Below are 26,960 nucleotides of genomic sequence, written 5' to 3'. Positions count from 1 at the left end.
ACTGTTCGTCTGTTGAGGTCACTGTTGTCGACTCTTACTAGCAGAAACTTTTTGGGTCCTCAGGTTAACGTCTCTCACAGGGCTTTTTTTTGTAGAAAAAGCCCAGCAGTAACTTATTTGCATATTAGGCCACACCCTTTGATGCCAATCCAGCCAGAGCTGCGTTCCTGCTCAAAAAAAGCCCTGGTCTCTCACATCACCTACTTCCTGAAAATGCTGAGACTTTAAGCTGGGGCCTTCTGCATACCAACTTGATTTCTACCACTGAGCCATGGCCCCTCCCCCTCCATCTGGCAGTTTGTTCCACTACTGAATTAATCCTGTAGTTAGGAGGTTCTCCTTACATGTTAAGCCAGAGGTAGAAAAACCTCTCAGGGGCACTGTGCTTCAGACACTACTCCACAGGCTGAAATTGTTCAATCCCCTTATGGGCAGCAGGGATCTAGTTGTTACTCACCCATAGTTAAGGGCTTCACAGATAGAAAGCACCTGTGTTCAAACAGCATGGGTTTATAGATGGGAATGGAAAAATAGCATGTATTTTTTGACGTTCTCCTTATGAGACAGGTTGGCTATGGGCTGTTTGTTTTTTCTAAAATGCACAGGTGATGACAGCAGACCTCCATATATGCCTGATGGGCACACGATTCAGCATCTCTACGGATGGTCCGCAGAGGTCTATGCAGTGCCTGGGGGTGATAGACCTCTCTGGGGAATCTATATAAGCACTAAGGAAAGGTGGGATATAAATGCAATAAATTATAATATCCGTATGAATAACATATTTTACCATACCTCAATGCACATTCAGTAGAACTTCAGGAGTGGGGCCAAAGCAAGCTCGTTTTATCAGCCAAATTTAGCTTGCCATGAGCTATCCCTGGTGAAATCTAAAAGAACACTTCCAACTACTTCCTTCTTGTCCTTTCTTCAACAGAATGATGGACTATTATTTGTATTCTTCCTTTTAAATATCTCACAGTAATTACTAGTTTAAAAATCCCAGCGCTAGCTGAAAGATTATGCAGTATACTTCCCTGTCTTTAAAGAAGGTCCCGCCCATAGCAACCCACTTTTACACAAAAATCACTTGATCCTTTTGACAAGGTTATAGGCCACAGCCGCCACAAGGAAATGAGGTATCTCAAAGTGCCACTACGCAATTCTGATGTTCTACACATCTTAATATCATGGTCAGGGCTTTTTTTTTTAGCAGGAACGCACAGGAATGCAATTCCGGCTGGCTTGACATCAGGGGGTGTGGCCTAATATGCAAATGAATTCCTGCTGGACTTTTCCTACAAAAAAGCCCTGTGTGAAACCATGGTGATGTCAGGGGATGTGGCCTAATATGCAAATGAGTTCCTGGTTGGCTTTTTCTACCAAAAAACCCCTGATCATGGTTAAAACTTGCAGTCAGCAGCAATGTTCCCTCTAAGCTGCAGAGTTTTGTGAGCAAAAATTCTACTTTGTGAGTTGCTGGCATTAAAGCTGTGATCTACTGCATAAATTACGGTGCTCTGGGGTCATCCTTCCTGAGCTAAGACAAAAATGTGTGAGCCGGTGGCTAAAAATCTGTGAGCTAGCTCATGCTAACTCAGCTTAGAGGGAACACTGGTCAGCAGATTATGCCTTAAATGTACTGCACATCAACAGATGACTTTACATATTCCACTGCTAGGGCTGGTTCATACGTTACTAACAGTGGTGCCAGAGCTGTTGCTAATGTAGTTGGTCCACCCAGTAAATCCTGATAACACTGACTACATGGGCAGAACTGTTGCCCTCCCACCTGAGAGACAACATAATGCCGGAAGTAAATGCACTGCCACCCATGCCAAAATGAGAGGGAATGCTTATTAAATTTGCAGATGAGACTAAATTGTGAAGTGTAGAAAATACCGCAGAAGACAAAGTCAGGATACAGAATGATCTTGACGGGCTAGAAAACTGGGCTAAAACAAATTACCGTATTTTTCGCACCATAAGGCGCTCTGGAGGATAGGACGCACCTTCCTCCTGGGGGGCGATCCGGCGCTTCCCCCGCGCCTGCTTGCCTGGCTCCATCTTCTTCAGGCAAGCACTGGGATCGCTCCACGTGGCCCCAGCGCTTCGCAAGCACCGGTTGCGGAGGGGGCAGCGTGCTTCCTACTTGCCTGTGTCCCTGCCTTCAGCTGTGATGTTTAAAGCAAGCGCTGGGATCGCTTCCCCCCCCTCTGATCCCAGCGCTTGCTTTAAACATCACAGCTGAAGGCAGGAACACAGGCAAGCAGGAAGCACCCGCCCCCTCCGCAAATGCAGCGCTTTGCGAGCGCCGGCTGTGGCGAGGGCAGCGTGTTTCCTACTTCCCTGTGTGCCTGCCTTCAGCTGTGATGTTTAAAGCAAGCGCTGGGATCGGAGGGGGGAGGGAGCGATCCCAGCGCTTGCTGTAAACATCACAGCTGAAGGCAGGCACACAGGGAAGTAGGAAGCACAGTGCCCTCTCCACAGCCGGCGCTCGCAAAGCGCTGCATTTGCGGAGGGGGCGGGTGCTTCCTACTTCCCTGTGTGCCTGCCTTCAGCTGTGATATTTAAAGCAAGCGCTGGGATCGCTCCCTCCCCCCTTCGATCCCAGCGCTTGCTTTAAACATCACAGCTGAAGGCAGGAACACAGGCAAGTAGGAAGCACGCTGCCCTTGCCACAGCCGGCGCTCACAAAGCGCTGCGTTTGCGGAGGGGGCGGGTGCTTCCTACTTGCCTGTGCTCCTGCCTTCAGCTGTGATGTTTAAAGCAAGCGCTGGGTTCGGAGGGGGGAGGGAGCGATCCCAGCGCTTGCTTTAAACATCACAGCTGAAGGCAGGGACACAGGCAAGTAGGAAGCACGCTGCCCCCTCCGCAGCCGGCGCTTGCGAAGCGCTGGGGCCACGTGGAGCGATCCCAGCGCTTGCCTGAAGAAGATGGAGCCAGGCAGGCAGGCGCGGGGAAGCGCCGAATCGGAGGAAGAGGCAGCAGATCGCCCCCCCCCCGAAGGTACGTACCTTTGGACTATATGACGCACACACTTTTCCCCCCACTTTTTTTGGGGGGGGGGAGTGCGTCTTATAGTCCGAAAAATACGGTAAATGAATTTTAATGGGTATAAAGGTGAAGTTCTGCATTTAGGAAGGAAAAAAAATAGGATGGGGGAGATTTGGCTTGGCAGTAGTATATGTGAAAAGGATCTAGGGGTCTTAGGGAACCACACACTGAGCATGAGTCATCAGTGTGATGCAGTAGCTAAAAAGGCAAATGCGATTTTAGGCTGTATCAACAGAAGTATAGTGTCAGGATCATGTGAAAGGACAGTATTACTTTACTTTGCTCTGGTTAGACCTCACCTGGAGTACTGTGTTCAGTTTGGGGCCCCTATTTAAAAATGATATAGACAAGCTGGAACAGAGGACATCAATGGAGATGGTGAGGGGTCTGGAGACCAAGTCCTATGAGGAAAGGTTGAAGTAGTTCAGTATGCTTAGCCTAGAGCGCAGATAACTGAGAGGAGATATGATAACCATCTTCAGGTATTTGAAGGGCTGTCATATACAGGATGGTGTGGAGCAATATTCCCTCTAAGCTGAGTTAGTGAGGTTTTTAGCCTCTGGCTCACGTATTTTTGTCTTAGCTCAGGAAGGATGACCCCAGAGCAAAGTATTTCATGCAGTAGCCAAATTGCTCACAACTTTAATGCCAGTAGCTCACAAAGTAGAATTTTTGCTCATAAGACTCCACAGCTTAGTGGGAGCACTGGACAGGAGTTGTTTTCTGTTGCTCCAGAAGGTCAGACAAGAACCACAGGTTGAAATTAAATCAAAAGATTTTTTCAACTAAACATAAGAAAAAACTTCCTAACAGTTGCAGTTCCTCAGTGGAACAGGCTTTCTCAGGAGATGGTGGGTTCTCCTTCTTTGGAAGTTTTCAAAGAGAAGCTAGATGGCCCTCTGATGCTGTGGCAATGCTGATTCTGTGAACTTAAGCAGATCATGAGAGGGAGGGCAGGAAGGGTTGCATCCGTGGTTAGTTCTCATGACCCTTTCTTACATGCCCAAGAAAATGCTGATATCCACTTTGGGGGCAGGAAGCAATTTTTTTCCAGGCCAATTTGGCCAGGGATCTTGGGAGTTATTGTTGTTTTTGCCATCTTCTGGGCATGGAACAGGGGTCACTGGGTTTGCGTGCGTGTGTGTGTGTAGGTGGGGAGGTATTTGTGAATTTTCTGCATTGTGCAGGGGGTTGGAGCAGATGACCCTGGAGGTCCCTTCCAGTTCTATGATCAGCTTTCTACAAATGCTGCTGGGACAACCATGTCACAGCAGCTCTTACACCATACGGTGGCACCTTCACTGACCATGGTAATGCTTAAACATATTCTTGGTGGAGGAAGAGGCTCTCAAGTCAAGGGTGCATCCAAGACCTCACTATATTGTATCTCATGCCCTGCCCCCATCCTTCACTACACCACTGCTATCCTGAGCTTTCCTATAGATAATATGCTAGAGGCAGTGACCATCCAATCCATGCTTGGAGGGGCACAAAGGGCATTGAGGTCTTTGGAGCCCCTTGCACACTCAACACCATGACCATGTAAGCACCAAAGTCTGGAGGCCTCACCAATCTTGAGTTAATCAAGAAATAAAATCAATTAATGTTTGGATGGTTGGGAAATTTCCTCCTAATTAATTGGTATTCTCAAGACACTGCAACTGGGCAAAGCCTGCTTTGTCACAAATTTTGCCACAGAACGGAGAGCTAACCCATCCTGAAGTCTGGAGAACCCAACAATTTTATTAAAATTCTGGGAAGCAACACAGCTCAACAATATTCATGAAAAAATAATACAAGCCAGCACTGGATTTGGAGAAAAACCTGGAAAAGATCCCTCCATGTTCATTACTCCTCTCTGGTTTACTTGTATGGTGAGCATTTCTCCTGCAAAAGAATACTTCTAATTGTCCCTCAAGATCATCAAGAACCCAATATAAAGTTGTTTATTCTCTATGTTCTCAAACAGTATTGCAAATCCTCCAGGGGTGTGTCTAGATGAATTGGGGGAGGGGGAGGAGGGAGAAAATGACTGGACTCTTGAAAGGGTGCCAGGAAAAGAGTAGTGGCTTGGTATAATTCCCTCCACTGCATGCAAGAGCTCAGTTCCTGCCCTTCAAGCCAACACCTGCATCACCCAAAGGGATCTTGTTACTGCCCCCTGCTCCCCCATTTCAGTCTCATAAATGTCTGTTTCACCTTCATTAATGGAGAGTCTCCATCAAAATCTCATTTGCAACACCCTCCAAATGAAAAGAGGGAAGGCAATCACTGTTCCCTGATGCCATTTCAAGTTAGCTTCCTGCCCTCTACTGACACTCACATTAGCCCAAAATGGGGTGCCTTCACTGCATACCAATCCCTCCACCTGTGACTCAGGCAGTCCCAAGGGAACACCACCCATTTGGCTGAAGCCATAGGGCTTCACAGAGGCTCTTACAAAACTTCTGAGTACCATGAGAAGGGATTCTTAATGACCAGAACTCAGAGGGGCACTGAACTCTAATGCTGCCTACTGCCTGTTCAGCTGGGCTGCATATGGCATGATTGAGATGCCAGTGGAGGAGATGGGATTCCTATTGCAAATTTTTTAGTGCATCTTTGTTCTATTATATAGAAATGCAGGGGTTGTTTGTAGAAAAATAGGTGGTGGAGCTCATCCAGGGACTGTTATGCAGCTACACCTACTATTCAATGGACAAGGTAGGTAGGAGGAGGGGAAACCCTCAGAAAGGTTCAGGAGCTGTGCTCCTGTAAGCTCTTGCTGAATTCAAGGCATGCAGATATGTGAGCATAGCAGCAGCAGATGATGATACTGGATTTATACCCCGCCCTTCACTCTGAATCTCAGAGTGGCTCACAATTTTCTTTACCCTCCTCCCCCACAACAAACACCCTGTGAGGTAGGTGGGGCTGAGAGAGTTCTCACAGAAGCTGTCCTTTCAAAGACAACTCTGCGAGAGCTATGACTGACCCAAGGCCATTCCAGCAGCTGCAAATGGGGAATCAAATTGGGTTCTCCCAGATAAGTGTCCGCACACTTAACCACTTCACCAAACTGGAATGCATGCATGTGGCTACGAGTAAGAACCACTCCACGCTCACCTGGCAAGTTGGGAAGGTATGGTTGGGGAGTAGAAAAAGTTTAGAAAAGAGGGTCATATTCAAAGAGTTTACAAAAGGTTGCATTAAGGAGTCATAAGAGACACTCAAGCATTTAGATTTGTCAGAATGTGTTTACCTGGTCTACTTTTTAAAGCCAGTCTATCAACTAGTCAAGTTAGGATGACCAACCCATAATTCCTGGAATCATACCTGGTGCTGCTTAAAATGCTGGTGGTACATGGACTGCCTCTATAGTTGTTTATTTAAAAGATTCTGCTCCTGCTTTTCCAGTAACATGTCCAGGGCAGTTCCCTACCCTCCAACAAAGAGGCTGCTGCTGGAGTGACAGACCAGTCAGTCATTTTATATTTTGGTTTTCTTTTGGATGGCTGCCATCAAGTGGCTAGCATATTAAGATATAAATCAGGAAGTTCCTGGTTCAAAATTTGCCTCTGCCTTGAGCAAGCCGCTCATTCTCAGCCACATACATGTAATACAGAGGCAACACTGATCTATGATGTTGTAGAGGCTACAAGATAGCTTAAATGAAATTGCCTTGAATGTTTTTTAAAGCACTACATAACTAACTGTTTATCATTACTATCCTGGTAATAATTAATACTAATCTGCTGTAAAAACCTCTTCTACAGATCCATTGTGACAAAATGTATGAATTTCATCTTCTGGTGAGGTTAGCTCAGGTACAAGTCTCTCTCCTTTGGATGACCTCTTTTGCGAGGACAGACACAGAAACCTCATTTAGCTTTACTACATCATCAGTGACGTAACTATGGAAATGTCAGGAATGGGTTCTAAGACACGAAATGGAATGGAGAGAAAGAAAAATTCACAAAACCAGAAAGACACAAGTGCATCAGCTTTGAGAAAGCACTAGGATTTTGTAGCTAAAAGATACCTTCTCTTAAGTCTGACCCGACAGAACAGCTAGCTCAGCACTGTCCAGAGTCCCAGAGGTCTTCATGACCTGTGGCTCTCTTACTGGAGGCAAACAAGCAACCTAAGCCATGCAAGTGTGATTCTGCAGTTAATGCTACCCATATTTTGGCTGTCCAGCACATACTGGACAGTGTGAACATTACACTAAGAGTACTCCTTCCAATTTACAGAGCCGAAATAGCCAACAAGAAAAGTGGCTTAAATTGTAGCAAAACTTTAACACTAAATGAAGACACTCCAGAATGGTGCAATAGGAAGAGCAGAGAAAGCTACACTGGTGAACTTTCACAATCAGTTCCTAAAGTTACCATCATCAGCGCCATGAAAAGGTCCAACTGAAGTAGTCTTACTGTCACTTTTTTACAAGGATTACTAAAATGCCTGCTTGTTCTTAGGAAGTACCAAATGGGAGTCTAAAAATTTTAACTGCTGGAATGGAGGGGGGAAGCACTGCTTGTTCATGCTGCTGTTGGAGGGTTCCAGAAAGAGAGAGAATAAGAAGTGGGTTTAACTTGTTCTTCTCCACAAGAGCAAGGCCATGATCAGTAATGTGAGACAAAAGGGCAAAAAAGAAGGTGGAATATTTTTTAATATTCTTCTGGCATTGGTGGGGTTGGAGGGTTAAGGATTGGTATCACACTGCCTTGCTATTTTGTCACTGTGTCTTTTATTAGAAAAGACAAAAAAGCAAAACAGACTGCAATGACAGAAGCAGGAATAAGAAGGAAATATTTCACTTCCAACTTGACCAATTCTGGTTAATCTCAGATGAGATTGGATACACTAGGTTGGCCTCCTCAGCCACTTTTCTCTAACAGCAGGGAAAATGTGTTCAGTAATCTGTCTGTGCCACCATTGCAATATAGTCTCCTTGGAGAACTCGGGAGTACTTCAAAATGAAGCCCCACCTTGCCATCCACCTGGCATCCAGAGAGGCAATATGGCAGTAATGGTGGAAGCTCAGTGGGACATGTTTGGTCAAGGACAAATTAGAAAGACTGAGCGTTAAGAGTACTTTTCAGGTCTTTACCTAATACTGTCCATGTTGTCAAAGCAAGAAAAAAATACTGATAACATCAGTAGCTGTCCAACTGGATTTCTATAAGAATTTCTGAAAAGTACACATCCTGCTGTGATTCCAAGAAGATGGCTAATACAACTTAGGTTGCTCAGGTTGAACATGGGTGTGCATATATTCATTTCAGTGGAACCAAAGTGAATAGGTGTTATGTTATCTTTATTATTACCATCTTATTGTTGCGTTCTTTGGGCCTATAGCTGTATTGATATGTTGAGTGTGTCCAACTGAAATTGCCATCCATGTTGATTATTATTGTTTTAATGGTTTTATTGTATTGTCATTTATGGTTTTAATCTGTAAGTATTAATTGCTGTTTAAATTATGTTGTTCTCCGCCCTGAGTCTGCTCGTGGGAAAAGGAGGAATATAAGCCAACTAAAATAGATAGACAGGAAGAAGGTGGTCAACAGGTTGACTGCAGACACATCTGTATCTTGCTACTAACCTGGCCAGCCTCCAGCAATCTGTTTGCATCAAAGAGGGGACAGCTACTCAGCTGACATAAACTGCTTATTTCCTGGGTGACTGATGCATTCCAAATGGAAAACAGACCCAAGATAGAAACTTCTGAGCAGATATCTTAAGTTTGCAACTGGAAGGGCCTTCAGATGCCAGATAAGAAGCTACCAGATTCTTCAGCCCGAGAAGACAAGACTTTACCCAGAAAAAACTATTCTGGGTTATATATCTCCCCCTGCTGAGGTGGAGAGGTTTGGTACAAAACTTTACACCACCTTTGCTATGTAGAATCCACTCTCCTAGTCTGATGAAACAGGCCTACGTGTTGCTGCTAGTCAATCTGCACATTTGACCAAATATTTAATTTACAGTGCCTGGTACAAAAATATTGGGTGTATTCAAACATAAAACCAACCTAATGTCTACAGAACTGCTGGTGGGGGTGAGGTGCATGCTCTGCTGCAACAATCTCAGTGTAAGGATTGCCAAGTGGAATTTCAGAAAGAAGGAGGACTGGATGAAATTCATGGTTCTCAAAACTGGGGACGGGCAGTTGGTTGCAGGATAACCTTGGTTCCTTCCAACCTAGTTTTTCTGCATGTCCTGGTCAGTTTACACTTCCTCCTATGATGTTAAATCAAGGCCACATATAACAGATGCCACCAGTGGTAAAGGAATAGAACTAGTGGTGCTTCCTCTTGAGTGGTCAGCCCCATATCTGCAGGGGACTAAATGAGAATAATTCTCTCTCTGTCTGACAGTTTACCATTTGTGATAATATAAGGTATGGGCTGCAGACAAGAAGCAGTTAAGAGCCAGCAGGAGGAAAACACCAGTGGGAGTTGGCTGTGTATATGGCACACTTCCCTTCCTTCCATTAAGAGGTGAATATTTTAGGTCACTGTATCTTCCACACATCACAATGGCTGCAGCTACTATTTAATAACTAAGGTACTGGGCATGGCATGTATTATAGGAAAATCCTAAATTCTGGTGAGAAGTCAATAATTGCATACAAATCTTACGTTTTCAGATACGTACTAAATTTGCTTGGGATTCTCAGTATTTGAGGGTGAATTTTAACTGCTTTCCAAATTATATGCTAAAATGGGGGGAGGGGAGGAATCATGCATAGGAGGCAGAAATTTGGACTGAGTGGTGTTTTTGAAAGAGACTGCAAATTACTGGACTGGCTGACTGTACTGACCTACATCTAAAGTGGATTCATTTTTATAACATGCCACATAGTAAATCTCGATGCCTTGGGGTTCTCTACAGAAATAGAGAAAACCAAGGCCTCTGGCTTGGAGGAGGTGCCAAGCATGTCAGCTTCAAGACCATTCTTCCATGCCATGCATCCGGGTCAACCTGCGAGTTCCGGAGGGAGCAGTTCCCCATGCCAAAGAGAAACACACACACACGCACACCCGTACACCTTCTAGGATCTGTGCCAGCCGTGAGCATGAGCACTACTTTGAACTCCGCTGCTTCAGCAGCAAGGAAAAAAAATACATGATGCTTTTATCCCTGCAAATTCCTTTCCCCTCTTCTCATCCCACCTTTGTCTGGGTCTAACAAACAAGCTCTTTTGATGTGTTCTGAGGTGGAAGCAGGGAGACAGAGAGAAATGTGCTGTGAGGCGGACTCAGTGAAACAGCAAAGGAGAAAAATCATTCAGATACCAGGCAAGACAAAAAAGAAGAGAGAGAGAGAGAGAGAAAAAGGGGGAGGGTTATCCATTGTAATTTCTGGGTTGGCTTAGGATGATGTCATAATGGCAGGCAGCAAATGCAACGGCCAAACGCTGGGCACTCTGTAAATCTCTCTGCCCATGTGACCTCTAATACTGATTTGGACAAAATGCCAAAGATTTCTATAATTTTATATGTAGGAGAGCATTTCTGGTTTGTGAAGAATCATGGCCCCTCCTCCACCCATTCTGGGGATATGCTGCCGATTTCTAGCTCTGTGTGTGAGAGTGTGTGTGTTCACGCGCGTGCATGTGTGTGTGTAAGAGAGCGAGAAAAGGAAAGGATGGGGGAGGAGGCACAGCCCTCACTCTCTACCAGTACACACCCCTTTCGCTACTACAAAGACATCACCAGCTATCACATTTGCAATAGTACAAATGCTCCCTGATCCACTACCGCCATCCCCCATCCTCCACCTTTCTCGTAGCCTCCCATTAAAAAAAAAAAGAATGAAAAAATAAAACCCTTCAAAGGAGTTGGTCAGTCCTTTATAGTGTCAAATGGGAACAATGCAGTTAGCCATAAATGAATGAATGAGAATGAATGAACACAAACAGCCAGCAATTCACCATGAGAGGCAACAGTCCTTTCTTCACACTGGACAAATCCATCAGCGCTCATTACAATCATAAATACCTTCAAATAAGACAATCAATTCCCCCTCCCCATTCTACCTCCCCCCCCTCCGACAGAAATTATATTTAACAAAAATGGATGCAATTTGGAACAAACCAATCACAGGCAGAAAAAAAACCCCACAACCTCTTTCTCCAAAAGCCATGTTTAAATTTCACAGAAGCTGCAAGTAATTCCAAATGCTAACAGACATTTAAAAAAAAAAAATCCATAAAGACAAAACATCTTTCTTGCAATATCTAGTTGCTATGCCAACAAAAAAAAAAAAGGTGTTGGGAAAGGAGAGAATTCTTGACCCCTTCCCCAGACTGACACAGTCACATCAGAACGAAGAGAAAAAGGATAGTGGGGCAAGGGGTGTGGTGGCTGCTTACCAAAGATGCTGATTTGATTGTGGCAAAGCGTTCTCGGTTCCGGTAGTGGAGGGCCTGATTCTGGACTGAGTGGGTAGGCCGCAGATCAGGCCTGCGCTCCCCGTGGCCCACCTCATCCCTTATGAATACATGATCCTGCAGAAATGGATAAAAACAAGGAGAAAGTCCAGTTGTGCTCTTTCCTCGCCGGCTGCCTCTCTTTCACCCCTCTTTTTGCACAAGCCCTGCTGTTTGAAATGCATAGTTTGGCTCTCTGCTAGTCCCTGCAGCTCTCACAGTACAAAATGAATAAGCAACACATTGCAGGCTTCAGTTAGGAATGTCAGCTGATCGCTAGTGGGATGCCTTCTGAATCCCTGGCAGAATTTTTTTTTTAACCTCCAGAATTACATATGTGCAAAAAAGAGAATAAAAAACACAAAGCACCGCAGAGCAGGCACAGTCCTCAGAAGGGCTTGCTTAAAACACTGCACCCAAATAATCCCTTTAAAAACATGGTTTCCATGGCTAGCGAGGATGCTGCTGCTGCTCCCTTTGAACACAGAAGCAAGGATCTGCCACATTCCCTTTTCCAGCCTGGCTTTTCCTCTGGACTTGCTATCTGTTCTGGAGAAGAAGCATTTCTGTTTAAATAGATGCAGGTTGGAGGAGACCAGCCTCTCTGTCTTGTGCTGGAAAGACTCTGACCACTCAGGGATCCTGCTTTCTAGTCATGATCGTGCACGGTTCTAGCATTTTCTCTCCATAGCCTTGGAAAGGATTTTTTTACATTTAAAGAGACAGAACACAGTTTAGTAAAAATGATATTTGCCAAGTTTTTCTTCTCTCTGATGGATGGGAGCTTCAGAAAATAGTGAGTGGACAGTAGCAAACTCCACATATCTAAATGCTACACATACACATTTTAAAAGACTTAATGAAGCACATGAGAGCTTGCATTCTTTATTATACAGGACCCAGAGCTTGGATTAGGGACAGGTGTTTGCACTGTAACCTGTCTATGGCCAGACTAAATGGCCTTGAGCAATGCTAGCCTCAGTTGCTCATCTGCACAATGGGAACATACACAGCCACTTAACTGCTTCAGGCAGTTAATGCCAATAATACATAGTAATAATGTGGATAATAAATGATCACATGAAGTGTTTAAATAATTTACTTTAAAGGGGGAGATTCTGGGTTGGGTTTTTTTTAAGATTCAGACTGCTAGAAGCTAAGATGGGGCACCTCAACCAATCATGGACAGGAACAAAGAACACTGAAAAGCAAGAAGCCTAAAATGCAGCCTAGACCACAAGATATAGGATGACCCCAGCTTAGTCAGTGTTAAGAAGCATCTAGCCTGACATCCAGTTTCTAGCAGTGGTCCGTCACATGCCCTTAGGAGGTGCACAATTAGGCAACACCCTTCAGAGAGCTGGCACTGTATAGATGTTAAGAGTTATCAGAAAACTGGGTTCAAATCTGCGCTCTACTATGAAAGCTCGCCAGGTGACCTTGGGCCCATCACATACTCTCAGTCTAACCAATCTCACAGGCCTATAGCTATTAGGATAAAGTGAAGGAGGATAGGATGTGATAAGCCACTTTGGTTCCCATGAGGACAAAAGCAAGGTACAAATAAGCATATAAAGAGGCAGATTGCAAAGCAGCCCTCACAACTCTATTGTTATTACAACAATGTGTGGGTCATGTTATGCGCACAAGTAGCAAGCAACAGGCGCAAGACCAAAGGACTTTGACTAAATTCTGAAGCAACTGTAGGTCTGGTTTACAAAAGCAAGCACCATAAGATATCTGAAGAAGGGACCTTTGACTCTCAAAAGCTCATTACCCCCTTCTAATCTTGTTGGCCTCTCGGGCGATACTGGACTGAAATCTGGCTACCAAAAGGGAGTAATCTTAAATCAGTTATTTACTTGCTAATTATCATTCTGTTCTACAGGGAAGCTGTGAGCATCATCCAGCAGAAACAGTAGTTATCCTCCTAGTTAGGTGAGAGAAAAAGTCTTGGCATTGCTTGGGTTTGTGACCCTACGGTAAGGTAGGCAAGGACCCATCAGATCAATTGCTTCTCCTTCATGCCAGGTCCTGAGCTCCTAATCACTGTTAGGGTCTGGTCACCCAACTCATCCCAATCTCCAGCTGTCTTGTCGAATATACAACTGTTTTACAAGACCCGACTTTTTTCCAGTTTGCTGCTGGTAAAGCGCAGTGCACATCACTAATGGAGTTATAAAAGCAGTAAGTAATAAGAAACAAACCACAGGGTTAATTTGGAAAGTATTTAAGGGAAACAGTTACATTATCCCCATCAAGTGCCAAAGGTCTGCTTCACGTGTAGTATTCAGTAGGTTCGTGTACATGCAGATGCTGGAACCTTTGGGTTCTCCATTTCCATTGTTACTTTCAGGCCCACAGAACAATTCTTAATTTCCTTGTATGAAGTACCTCTCCAGCTCCTATTCAAGTGCAACCTTAGACAGTAATTTAGGTGTGCTTCCAGCTTTCAAGAACCATTCTCTAACCAGGCACCTGAAGGCAAGATTTTTCCTCCACGAGGCTGACTTAAAAATGAACCTGGAGCAAAATGACATGAATCTGTTACTACTTATTTTTCCTTTCTAAGTAACATGTTGGAAGAGTTCCTTCTCAGTCCTTTTTCAGAAATTATGAAAAATGCTGAAAATAAATCCACCAACAAATATAGGAAGGAAATCTATATAGGTATCACCTCAAAGCAGATCCAGGAAGGTATCTGAGAGAAATAAGAACAGGCATATTATGCTCCACTACTGAGCAATGTCTTGAAGTGATCCACAAAAGGGATTTCAAGATTGACCAAGAAACATGGTCACACTTCTAGGAATTTTGGCGTGCTCTTCCAATGCAACCAATTCTAGAAATTGCCAGCTGAGGGTGTTTGAAGCTTTTGTCAGTTCTCTGATTAAACTTGCAAATACAAGAGTATTGTGTGCACCACTTGAAAAAGTACATGTATGTTCTCTTGTTCCATCCTGTCTCAGTTTTCAGAGGGCTGACCACCCTGCTAACAATGTAGAGAATGACCAGAACAAGATATCTAAGAGGGTAATAGAATCCTCACCCTTGGAGTTCTATAAACAGCACATTACACAAATACATCATTATTGCAAGAACGCTGTCTGCATGGCCTATAAACATATCTAAGAATGTCCAAAGCTCAGAATGAGCAAGCACAGATTTTTGATTATGAGAGCTTCAGGTAGGATTACTGTTACCAGTCAGGGGACTGCACTTTGTGGCCCACATCTTACTATGATTATTATTTTCTATTGCAGAAGAATTCATGTCTCCGGGAGAGATGCAATATCTTTCTTGGAGAAGGGGAGAATAGTGACAGATGAATGATCATGAATGTATCTAAAACCATACTTGTTAACCAGGAAAAAATACACCTGACAAGTAACTGGGATTAAAAATAGTCACCTTTCTAAGAACTGAAATTTAAATTCAGAATGGGTATTTTCCACAGAAAAAGGAAAATGTTTTAAGTTTTTAATATATGCATTCAAGACAAAAGTTAGAAAATTAACCGTTTTAAAACATGACATTCCTATGTTTCATGGCTGTGCAAGGTCTCCACACACACTGCCATTTCAGATGTTCCTGTTATTTTGCTGTGCACATCACCCACTAATAGGGACACTTTAAAAAATTAATGCTCTAGAATTTCTTGCAAGTTGGTTGTATTCTGTGTTTTTTGACATTGTCAGGATGGATTGCATGCATGTGTTCATCAAGGAAGCCAGTGCTGGACTAAAGTTTCAGACTGGTCAAGTTTGCAAAAATGCTCAATCTGAAATATGTGGACACAAAAATAATGTTTCTAAAAAGCTGCATTAATTTAAATGAAGGTCAATTATTGAATTGAAAATCAATTATTTTGTTTTTACCTTATTTTATTGGCTCGATTATTGTATTTTATATATTGTTGTACATTACCTAGAGCCGGCACTAGCTGGGATAGAGTGATCCAGCAAGCTGAATGAATGAAGATTAAATATTTAATTTCAAGAAAGTGAGATCCAATTAGGAAAAAAAACTATTACCATTTTCCATTTAGATGGATGTGGGATCTGTAATAGCTTAAAAAACAACCCTATCAAAATCAGATTGTAGGTTTACAGTAGATCTAACGAAGATACTCTCATCTATTGTTTGCCTATGTTGAGATGTGTTCAGATCCAGCCGTTATAGTGGGCATTTGGGATAGAGGGGTGACTCAAACTGCAGAGGCTTACCAGAGAACATTTGGTATTTGTCTCACTGTACATATGCCAAAGTCAAGTGAATGTCTCACTCATACAGAAGAACATGTGTGTCTTAAAGGGCCTCCGTGTTTATTAGTTTCCTTTTTTATCATTATCAGTTATTCTGTTATTATAAACTGCTACTTTTCTGCCATTTTAATCTTGTTCCTCCAATGAATTCTAATTTTGGCTAATGGTCCCTTTCAGTGCATTATTGCGTGCTCACTGATTGTCCTAAAATGGTTGAACTAAAGACCATAAAGAGTGCTCTGCAAAGTTCGAATAGGGACGGAGAAGGAAGAATCCAGAAACAGTACATAGGTTATCATGCTGCAGATCTCAACTTTCAAGGACATCAAGAGCAGGAAGTGGTAATGTTCTTCAGGACCAGCAAGAGGTCCCTGTCAAAGGCCCCAGAATGAACTGAATTTTCATCAGAAATGATATGGGTTCAGCTGAGCACTTAGCAGACTGGTTTGGCATCACTCTGTGCGCACCAGCTACATCTTTTCTTCTTTAAAGGGGAACGAGGGCGAGTTGGTGGAGCATCCATATCTGTTTCCTCACAGTCTGAAAACCCTTGCTCGAGGCCAGAGACTTGCACCCATTTTTTTCCCTCTAGGTTTCCCCTCACACATGCTGCCCTTTGGGCTGGGCCCCAGTCTGGCTTGGGATCTGCAGTATTCTTAAAATAGACACCTGATGATCTACAGCTGTAGAGGATGCCTCTGACTCGGCATCATGGCTGAAAAACTCCATGGACCGGATATGGAAATGTTTTTGGAACTTACATAATCAAGCATGCTGTTCACAGATTAAGCTGGACGTCTGAAGAGTACCTGTGCAAAAACTGTACCAGAAGACACTCATGCAATCATTTTAAAAATAAAATTCATGAGCACATACTAATACATCAAAAGTGATTTTAAAAAACCCAGCTCTACACCAGTTTGTATTGTTCAAGCATATTGGACCACAACATGTCAATTTGTTTCCTTTTAACTTTCCCCAAATCCTGATGAAGCCTAAGGCTTCTTCTCACCTAATAATCTTGTAAAACACTAATTTAGATCCCTTCATCTCTCTATAGTATCTCTAGACCACAAATTTAGTCTATAAGATGCTACTGGTTTCTTATACTTTTCTACTGCTGCAGAAAGACTAATTCAGCTACCCGTCTTGATCTATAGTGTAGTTAACTCCATCCTTCTTACCAGCCAAGTGAAAAGTTGTTCTTGGTCATTAGTGTACCAAAAAACACACCAACTACTCCTCTTTTCATTAGGTCTGTGTCTTCCGAGTGACCAGTTTGTAAAGTCAAAATCCATTTATTCTATCCCTGAATGAAGCCTCTGGCTTAACTAATTTGACCACACACCAAATGAAACAAAACTTAAGTGATATCTACATTTGCTTAATATTTTTTGCTTGGTACTATTACTTCCCCACCCTTCTACTTTCTCTTCCCAACCTGCATGGCTTAAATTTATACTGGAGGCTCCTTAGGACAGAGACTTCTTTCATTTCCTTCTGCTTTTTTGTAGAGCCCCAGGAAACTAGGGACATTATATAAATGACAAGTGTGAAACACATCTGTAAAGCAGACTTACCTGTAAATGTGAATTGACAAGTATCACAAATAATAGGTAAAGGGTCAGGGCTCAGTGGGGGAGGCATCTGCTTGACATGTGGAAGATCCCAGGTTTAAAACCTAGCATCTCCTGGTTAAAAGAATCAGGTATTCAGGTAGGAGACTATGTGAAATAACATCTACTGGAGACCCTGGAGAACTGCTGCAAGTTTGAATGGACAATACTGACCTTGATGGACCACTGATCTGATTCTGTAGAAGGCAGCTTCATAAGCCCATGTGTAAAAGAGAAATTGAAGCAGCTGTTCAGAGAATTTTCCCATAATGTGTATAAAATAAACTCAGTGATCAATATATATTGCATCTTTTTATGTATAAGTGAGTACAGCATTTGCCACTACTTCAGCACAGCAGACTGAGATAACTACTAGATGCGCTTTTATGGATGGCAAGGAAAGTCCTGAACTACCCAATCCTTGCAGGCTTAATAAAACATTGCTTATTTGGCATGAAGTAGTTGGTTCCCCAGAACACTGATAATGATACAAGACAATTCCATTCAATGTCAGAGGATCACTTTGAGGAAGTTTCTATTGTTAGTGCTCAACATAATGATGTAATAATTAGGCATTACTCTGAGGCTGGGATGGGAATCACACTGGGAGATACTTTAACCATTTCTGGAGAGTTAAATCAGGATATGCAAGGCACAATCCATCTTCAGTTAGTACATTACTTCAGGCACCAGCAAGAAAAGCAAAAGGGCTTAAAATTCCTGTGGTCAATAAAGATGCATCTCAGGGATGTTTTGCAGTGCCCTCCCTGATTACAGAGCAATTTATATTTCTGGGGCCTGTAAAAAGACACAAGGACAGATATGTTCATCTACAAAACCCTGGGATAAGTCTTCAAAGGACACTTGTGTGGTACATCCTCTGGTGAAGGGAATGACTTGAAAAAAATCTGATAAGCCACTAATATGAATGGGGCATGTACATATGTGCAAGGGAGACTGTTGCTACAGTACACTGCTCCCAAAGAGAGACTCCCCTTCAGCAGCATGGCACCTGGCAAATGTTTGTTGAAGGTGGGTGGGGCCTGGTGGGGCTCCGACCCAGCAGGGCTTTTGTTGGCTACTGGAGATCTGATTGGCTGCAAGGATTGAAGAGTGTTTCAGTAATAGCTGCCACCACAGTTTTGATTTCATTCTCTCACACACTCCTCCTTTTGCGATGTATTTTTTTAAATTACTGCTCTTGTCCTCTGAATTTGGGCTTCCTCTGTATGTGGCTCCAACTCTCATGCTGACCATTTGGTGGTTGGCTCTGCCTCCTGTGGCAGCCATTTGGTGGCTGTTTCCACTGCCATGCATCAGAGTTCCAAAGGCACCATGGGATCAAAAAGGTTAGGAACATTTGGTCTATGGAATTATGCCACCTTCCTTGTTCACAGAACCTCCAAAAACTTTACCACTGAGCTTCACAGTGATGCAAAGGATATAAAGATTGTATGGGTTGTTCCTTAGCTCCTGGGAATTTATAGGGAAGAAGTGTTCATGGATAGCCTATTTCTCAATTGTTTAGCTTTGACAATAGGTTCCCAGTCCTAATTTGAGATGCCTACTGTGAGCAGCCCAGACAAAACTGGTGAAATGAAAGGCATTCCCTTAATATTGATGAGATTTTTCCAGTCATGAGAGAAAGGAATGGAGAATTCACAATGGTATGACAAGTTTGCTGGAGGAAAAATTTCACAGGCCCTCAAATCAGAGCAATAATGTTCCACCACCTCAACCTTCCCCCCCCCCCTCTTTTTTTGTAGGAGAAAGGCTCTTTCCCTGGAGGCAAGAATTTCCCAAGGCACAGTAAAAGCTCTTACTGGAGTAAAATCTGGTATTTTAACTTTAAATAATATTGCAAACAAATAAAATATATGCCTACAGGAGGGAGGGTTCAGATCTATAACGGTTATAAAGCTGGGACTCATGCTCTGTTAATCTTCTACAGGTCTCTCTAGTAAGCAACTCCATTGAGACTATGGAAGCATTCATCAGTAGGGGGAAAAAAACCTTGTTAAAAAGTAAAGGTAGACCCCCTTGCAAGCACCAGTCATTTTCGACTCTGAGGTGACATTGCTTTCACAATGTTTTCACGGCAGACTTTTTACGGGGTGGTTTGCCATTGCCTTCCCCAGTCATCTACACTCCCCGCCCCCCCCCCCAGCAAGCTGGGTACTCATTTTACCGACCTCGGAAGGATGGAAGGCTGAGTCAACCTGGAGCCGGCTACCTGAACCAGCTTCCACTGGGACTGAACTCAAGTCATGAGCAGAGGGCTCCGACTGCAATACTGCAGCCTTATCACTCTGTGCCATTTGAAAAACAGAATGCTGTGGCAGATATATGACTAGACAGGACTGACAGGTGGTGGTTTCTCAACTGGCCTCACAAAAATCAAGGGTCCATGATTACCTCTCCTCCATTTTGTCCTGTATTGTGACAGTTTCCTTACAGATTATACAACATGATTACCTATCCCTCCAGCCTTTGTAATCTTCTCACAGAGCTCTACTTCAGCTCAGTTATCATCCTACTCAACTTTATATGCTTTCCTTTCATTGGTCCTTATGGGGCTCTGCCATTTCAACTCTTGGTGCTTTTATAGTGAGCCATGCCTTCCATAAAAATCCATAAAGTATTAATTACAGCTTCCTCATGCCATTTTATTTTATGGCACTAAATATTTGCCATAGTAATTTAGCCTCAAAAATGTGTGGCTTTATTTGTCCATGTCAGGGTCCATAATGCACACCTCTATCAAAAGACTGGTTACAATTCTAGAGTTTCCTAGACATTTCTCTGGCTAGTATTATCTTATTGAGGTCTAAAAGGCATGCATTAGCACGATGACAGAATATCTTGAGTTCTTTGATATTCAGTTTCCTGTTGTAATTAATACAGATTTTAGGTTTCTATTTTTCCTGCAATTTTATTCCATACACTTGTTTTCTGGGACCTTGAAATCTGTCCACGTGACCATGAATTTAAGTCCTGTACATGCCAAAGTAAAATCTCGCCTCTTTTATATCTTATATTTAAATATCTGTATTCATTTACAACATTTACTTCCATACCTATATTCAAGGCTTTCTTTGTAGAAAAAGCCCAGCAGCAACTCATTTGCATATTAGGCCACACCCTCTGACACCAAGCCAGCTGGAGTTGCATTCCTCTGCGTTCCTGTTCAAAAATAGCCCTGCCTGTATTACTGAGCTGATACCTTTACGCTAACAAGGAAGGGAAGCTAGAAAGAAAAACAGAGAAAGTTGCTGAAAAGAATTTCTCCACCAGAGGTCCTTATGGACTAAGTCTCTGAACAGAATGGTGACCGCCCCACTTCTAGGCTCATATATAATGGGAAGTATTTCTTTGTTGGCAAAAGGTAGTATGCACTTGCCTTAGAATCTTGTCAAGGCACTGGATGTCTGTGCAGTCAGACATACAGAGGGAAGATAAAGGACCATCATTCACTGCTGGAATATTTTCCACTTCTCTATTATGACAACTGATGTTAAGTGACCTTAAACTATATAGCCAGCTTTGATCCCACTCAATTTTTGCTTGGAGCAATGTTGATTTAATCAGCTTTATTAGCCTTTCCTTGCTGTTCATGGCAAGGGTAGGGTAAGGTGAGGACACAGCCCCTTGGTATCCTTTGGTTTTTCTCAAAAGCACATTCCTCCATTGCTAAAACTCTTCTTTAGAATTGGGGCCTCTCTAATTGATGCAAAAGCTCTGAGCATTGTAGTCTCACAACTCTTGCAGGATTTATACATGTTCTGCTTAGAAAGCAGTCTCATCACAAGTGTTGCAGTATTATAATAGCATAGTTTTGCCCAATGCACATGATTTTTCCCTTTCAATTTGCACTTCTGCAGACTCCATAAACAGAATGTTTCTGCAGTGCAAGAAGCAAATAAAATGGGGCATAGCCCACTTATAGCATCATTATACCAGGGAAAATGCATGTCCTGTGTAGATCATCTATGATCACCAGTTCATGCAGTGTGGATTCGCAGGGACAAAGGCAAATAAAGTCAGAATTGCATACAAAACAGCATATATATGGGATATCGATCACTCGCCCCTTTTCAATAGTATTGTAGTGATGGGCCTTCAAAAAGTTTCCCAGAATATATAGTCTGCTCAGATGCAGAAGAGGTCACACTGTCATTTTTTATTCAATAATGTTCAGTATGTTGAAGGTGATTCTTAAACAATTATGATCCTTTGCAAGACAGGAAGGAGGAAAGTCAAAACAGTGCTGAGACAATACTGCCCTTTCATCCCGTGCTACTGAAAATTTTAAAGCTGGTGGACCAATAAAAGGTTTCTATAAAAGCTTTCAGGGGAGGCTGATTCTCTGCTCTGACCAACAAGACTACTGACTGCAGGTGATGTTTCTTGGCACAGGCCTTTCCTCTGCCTCTCCTTCAACTTCCTGCAGCTAGACTACTTCATGCCTAATCCTTACTTTTGCCCCTGCAAGAACTCGTTAAACTGAGTTGCAGAATACGAAAAACTGTCACTAAAAATATGCATGCACAATAAACAAGAAAGTATCAAGCTCTTTCTTGCACATTTTTAAAGGGGGAAATGTAAAAGTGCCTAACTTATGCAGCATCTTTCAGAACTGATATGCATGTGTAAATATAAATCCATCTGACAGTGTCCAGCTGCTTCATGTAGAAATACAATGCTGGTATGCACTGAACTGAGTCCCAAACACATATAAGTTTGCACACTACAAGCCTTGATGAACTTTCCTGATTCAACATTTGTGACACTGAAAAAGGCAAGCACTTGAAAATATAAATCGCCAATACTGCAATGCCCCTGTAAAGATCTCTAGTGCAGCCTCATTTAGAATACCGGTTTGGGCACTGTATCTCAAAGATGATACCGCAGAGCTGGAAGAAGCACAAAAGAGGGCAACCCAAATGATTTAAGAATTTAATGTACCTTCTCTATAAAGTAAGGCTCAGGCTCTTTTTAAAGTCATCTTAGCCAGGCATCTGTTACTACATTGTGGGGCAGCAAGTTCCAAAAGTTAATTATGTGCTGTGTATTTTTTTCTGAATGCCAAATCTGTTGCCAGTCAATTTCATTGGTTGCTCCAATGTCTAATGTTGAGAGAGTGAGAAAGAGAGAAAGAGAGAGGGAGATTTGTCTATACCCATTTCTTTCATGTCATTCATGATATCATCATGTCTCTCTTAGTTAAGAAGCCCCAAACATCTCTCCACACAGGAAAGGTGCTTCATCCCTTTAATATTTGAACAAAATAGGAGTCAAGTTGCACCTTTAAGATCAACTTAATTTTATTCAGAACGTAAGCTTTCGTGTGCTCTCTAAGCACACTTCAACAGATGAGGAATCCGGTACGGTGGTTCCTCGTTTGATGAAGTGTGTTTAGAGAGCACATGAAAGCTTACGTTCTGAATAAAATTAAGTTAGTCTTAAAGGTGTGACTTGACTCTTATTTTCTTCTGCTACTTCAGACCAACACGGCTGACTACTTGGATCTAAACCCCTTAATATTTGTTACCCTTTTGCATCTTCCAACTCTACTATATTCTTTGTGAGACAGAGGAACCAGAAATGTGTAATATTCCAAACATACATGCACTATATGTTTATAAAAGTTCATAATGAAACTGGCTAGTTTCAATTGCTTTTAATCCCAAACACAGAATTCATCTTTCACCACTGCCAAGCCAGGATCTGATGTTCTGATTGATTTACTCTCCCCCAAGATGCCTTTCCTGAATGGTCACAGCAAATCTGGATCCTTTCAATGTAAATGCAAAACTAAGTGGTTGTGGGTTTTTTGCTTTGTTTTGTTGCCTTAGCATACATTCCTTTACACTTACATATAATTGAAACTCACTTAGGTACATTTTGTTGCATACTCACCTACTTAGGGGAGATATTCTGAAGCTCTTGCTCTGAAGCTCTGGGAAATGATATTTCTTCTCCCCATTGTGAAACTTGCCCATTTAATTCTATTATCTGCCTCCTATTCTTTAACTGGTTCCATCCTAATCCATAACAGGACCTAGTCTGTTAGCCCGTAACTGCTAAATTTCTTCAAGAACCTTTGCAGAGGGACGATGTCTTGCAGAGGGACTATGTCAGAAGATTTTTGTAAGTCCAAGCACACAATGTCTACCCAGATCACCTCTTACCATATGTTCACTGGCACTCTCAAAGAATTCCAAAAGGTTGAAAAGGAAGGATTCTTTATAGAAATCATGGTCAACTTATCTCTCCTTCTACCCTAGAGTTGAAAGCGTAGTTTAGCACCCTGTCCAACTGAAACAAAGTAGCTGCAAGTCTCAGTTCTCTGAATCCATCTGGGATGGGGTAGGCAATGAGTTCAGAATGCAGCAACACAGGCAAGTATGGCCATACAATATCCACCTCAAGTTCTCTAGACTTGCATGGCATTGGATTGAACAGAACAGCATTTCCTGATTCCAGAAGTTCTAAACACTGTACACCATAATACATTTATACATTAGACATCCATGGTGTGTTACAAAACCCCTTTGCCAATATAGCAATTCCATCGTCATCTCTGAAGTCAGCTGATGATCAATCCTTCATGGCGCCAAGCTTCTTAGTAAGAAATTTACTCACACCACATAACTACCATTGACACCTTTAAAAATTATGAGAAAATATTTCCATTTTCCATCCATTATTCAGTGGGTGAGGATAAGCTTCTTCCCCTATCCCCTCTTTCCCTTTAAAGGTGTTATTTTAAAATGCTATTTTTATTGTGTTTCCATGGAACACAACAATGGTTTCAATTTTACTTTGTGAGCGTTTAACTGTCAAGCATCATGTAGATACAGTCACTGGGCCTGCCTGTCTCATTAAAATTAACAGGATACCAGTTGCACATTTCACTTCCATGGACCATGATGAGACTTAAGCTGGATCTAGCCCTCCTGTGATTCTAACCATTATTATAACTATAATTGGCCAATCTAGACTCTTTCACCATTTGGGGGATTTTATAGAGAGATATGTGCCAGAATATACAGCAATTTATTTGCTACCTCACTTTTCCTCCCAGGAGCTCAGAGAAGCATATAAAAGGATCCAGGGTGGTCTGGTTTGTTGGCAATGACTAGACACAGGTCTGCTTAACTTCAGAAAAGTTGCTGCACCACATGCTTGTCCATGCTACAAAAACTTTTTGATAAGAACAGCCATCATAAGCTGCATTTCACTGGTCTGCAGCTGCAATTGTTACTAGACTTTGTCTAAAATGATTCTTCCAACAGGAGCTACAGTGCCAATATCTTATTCTGTCATGGCCCACTAAATCTGCATCTCCCCTGTGACCAAATGAGACCAAAACAACAAAGTGTGAAATACTGTAGAAAAGCAAGAGAAGCACCTTTCTGAACACAATCCTCAAAACATACCTTCTGGGAGTGATCCAGTATGCTGTTAACTGGTCAAGGGTGAAAATCCTCACGCATGTCAGGATTTGGTGAAAAGCTATTGAAATTACAGGGTTAGCGTGGTGGATGTGGCCATTTCAACCGACATGACAACTGCTTGAGGTAGACAGATGTTCAGAAGACAAAGCGGTGTTACAGGCAAGGACAAAGGTGCTCATGCAGTGTAGGGGTGAGGGATGGAAGACTGTAAAAAAAATCACTCAAAGAAAGGACTGCTGCATTCTTGTACTTGTCTTGTACACAATTCCTTGTTGTCACCATTGTCAAAACATAACAAGCAGCTTTCTGGGCACATTTCCTAGTTAATGCCTGACCTTTCCAATACTAAAGAGAGTCCAATTTTGTGGGCATTATCCTACGTGCTTTTTGAAATGTATGTCAGAAGCATCAGCAAACATCCCTAAATCCTGCAAAGAGAAAGGTGATGAGGCTTTCCCCCCACTCTGCTAGCTGTTTGAGAAAACTCTACAGGTTAGTTTCAAAGGCCTGAAGAAGCAAGAGCATTAAAGCAGAGATCCCCTGAGGCTGGGAAGAGAGCACCAGAGAACGTACCTTCTTGTGCACAACAGAGGGAGTGGAATTAATGGTGCTCTCGTCATCATGCATCATGACCAGCTCTGAGCTGCTCTCATCCATGACCTCCTGCATGCTGTTGACACTGCTGCTCTGACTGCCTGTGCTCACAGACATGCTGGGAATAGAATGGTTGCTGCCCAGACTGTCCATCTTCCTACTGAGGTTTGTCCCATGCTCACTGTCCTACAAAACAAGGGGCAGGAGGGTTAAACATGTCACAGGAGGTCAGCTCCCAAACACACACTTCTGCAGCAGCGAGCATTTCGTTAAGGGCAACTGCAGAAAGTGACGCTTCCATCATGCCTTGGTAAACTTCCTCTCTCTCCAGAAAGGGCAATGGCAGCAGAACAGCCTGCACTAAGGAGGCCGCCTTCCTGATTCACCCCATTAAAAAAATGCTCCAGAAGAGAAGATCAGATTGCTGCAATACTCCAATCAGTGTTAGGAAAGCTATCCAAGGACAGGTCATACAAACACAATGGTTGGGAAGTTCCCAGCTTTCCATGATTCCACAATAAACTTTCTCACAAAGCTTCTCATTCCAGCAGGGACAATTATCCTGTAAGCTAAGTGGTGCCCATTACACCATCATTGCAAATTTTGCATTTTATTTCTTAATGCACAGCACCTTGCTACCCTTCATAAAACATTCACTGTGTGATCGATGGCCACAGTGTAAAGTAGGTCTGGCTTTCCTGATGAAATTCTTTCCACACTGGGAGCAGGTTTTGTTGGGTCTGGGTTTTTTAAAGTTATACTGAGTGTGCACATGTCCTGTTGTGCTTCCCCACCACCACCATAAATACGGCTAAATTTTAGTGCATGCATATGTGCTTATTAAAATTTGAAAACGTGAGGGGTGGGAAGGGAATTCCCCTTTATAAAGAATTACAGAAAGGTGGTAACATGCAAAATCTGAATGGGAAAAAGTTGAAAAGCGTTATCTTAGTGAAGATGCAGACATGTAAAACCATCATTTTTTTTTTTTAAAAAAGCTTCATATGAAAAAGAGAGGACAAGGCAAAGGCTGGTGTGGAATGAGATGGTGAACTTTGGTCCAAACAGCTAGCAATTATGGAATTCCCAGTGGGTAGCCCTGCTTTTGTAAAACTAAATCTTGTCATGAAAAACAAAAATTCAAACCAGCACAAATTACAATAGGCCACAGAATTAAGAACTGGCTGTACAAACTACTTTTTGCATGGACCATGCAAAAAATTAACAGCACAAGAAATGATTGCAAAAAAGCAGTAAGCATGTCACAAACATGATACCAAATCATAAAAATGCAATAATTTCAAATACTTTAAGATAACGTGGCCTCATTTTTCATTCTTGTACCTGTCCAGTATTTGAGGAATCCTGGTGAGGAAACATGAACCTTGACTTGAGTCATAGCGATGTGCACACGCACAAAAAAAAAATCAATTTTTTTCTGATTTGGGTAAAAAAAAAAAATCGGTATTTCCCAAACCTCAGTATTTGTATGATATTAGGATTCAGGTAAATAATCAGGAAACCTGAATTTATTTGGCTTTTTAAAATG

The 26,960-nt window shown here is 42.5% G+C and overlaps 1 protein-coding gene across 6 annotated transcripts in view; it reads right to left on the bottom strand.

Moving 5' to 3' along the window:
• The window catches only part of TAOK3 (TAO kinase 3), a 155,358-nt gene that overhangs the window by 29,162 nt on the left and 99,236 nt on the right, over window positions 1-26,960 (bottom strand). For 5 of the 6 annotated variants that reach the window (XM_060250267.1, XM_060250269.1, XM_060250268.1 and 2 more), the window contains 2 exons: window positions 25,391-25,597; window positions 11,420-11,554 (listed from right to left, as the gene is read on the bottom strand). In XM_060250267.1, the coding sequence (XP_060106250.1) occupies window positions 11,420-11,554; window positions 25,391-25,597 (342 nt within the window). The remainder of the gene's footprint in view (window positions 1-11,419; window positions 11,555-25,390; window positions 25,598-26,960) is intronic. The other variant, XM_060250272.1, reaches the window with a different exon arrangement.

Source organism: Heteronotia binoei, chromosome 11 (genome assembly GCF_032191835.1).
Source record: "Heteronotia binoei isolate CCM8104 ecotype False Entrance Well chromosome 11, APGP_CSIRO_Hbin_v1, whole genome shotgun sequence".
Lineage (NCBI taxonomy): Eukaryota > Metazoa > Chordata > Lepidosauria > Squamata > Gekkonidae > Heteronotia > Heteronotia binoei.
Note: the sequence above shows the minus strand (reverse complement) of the source record. Positions and strands in the feature narration are given on the sequence as shown.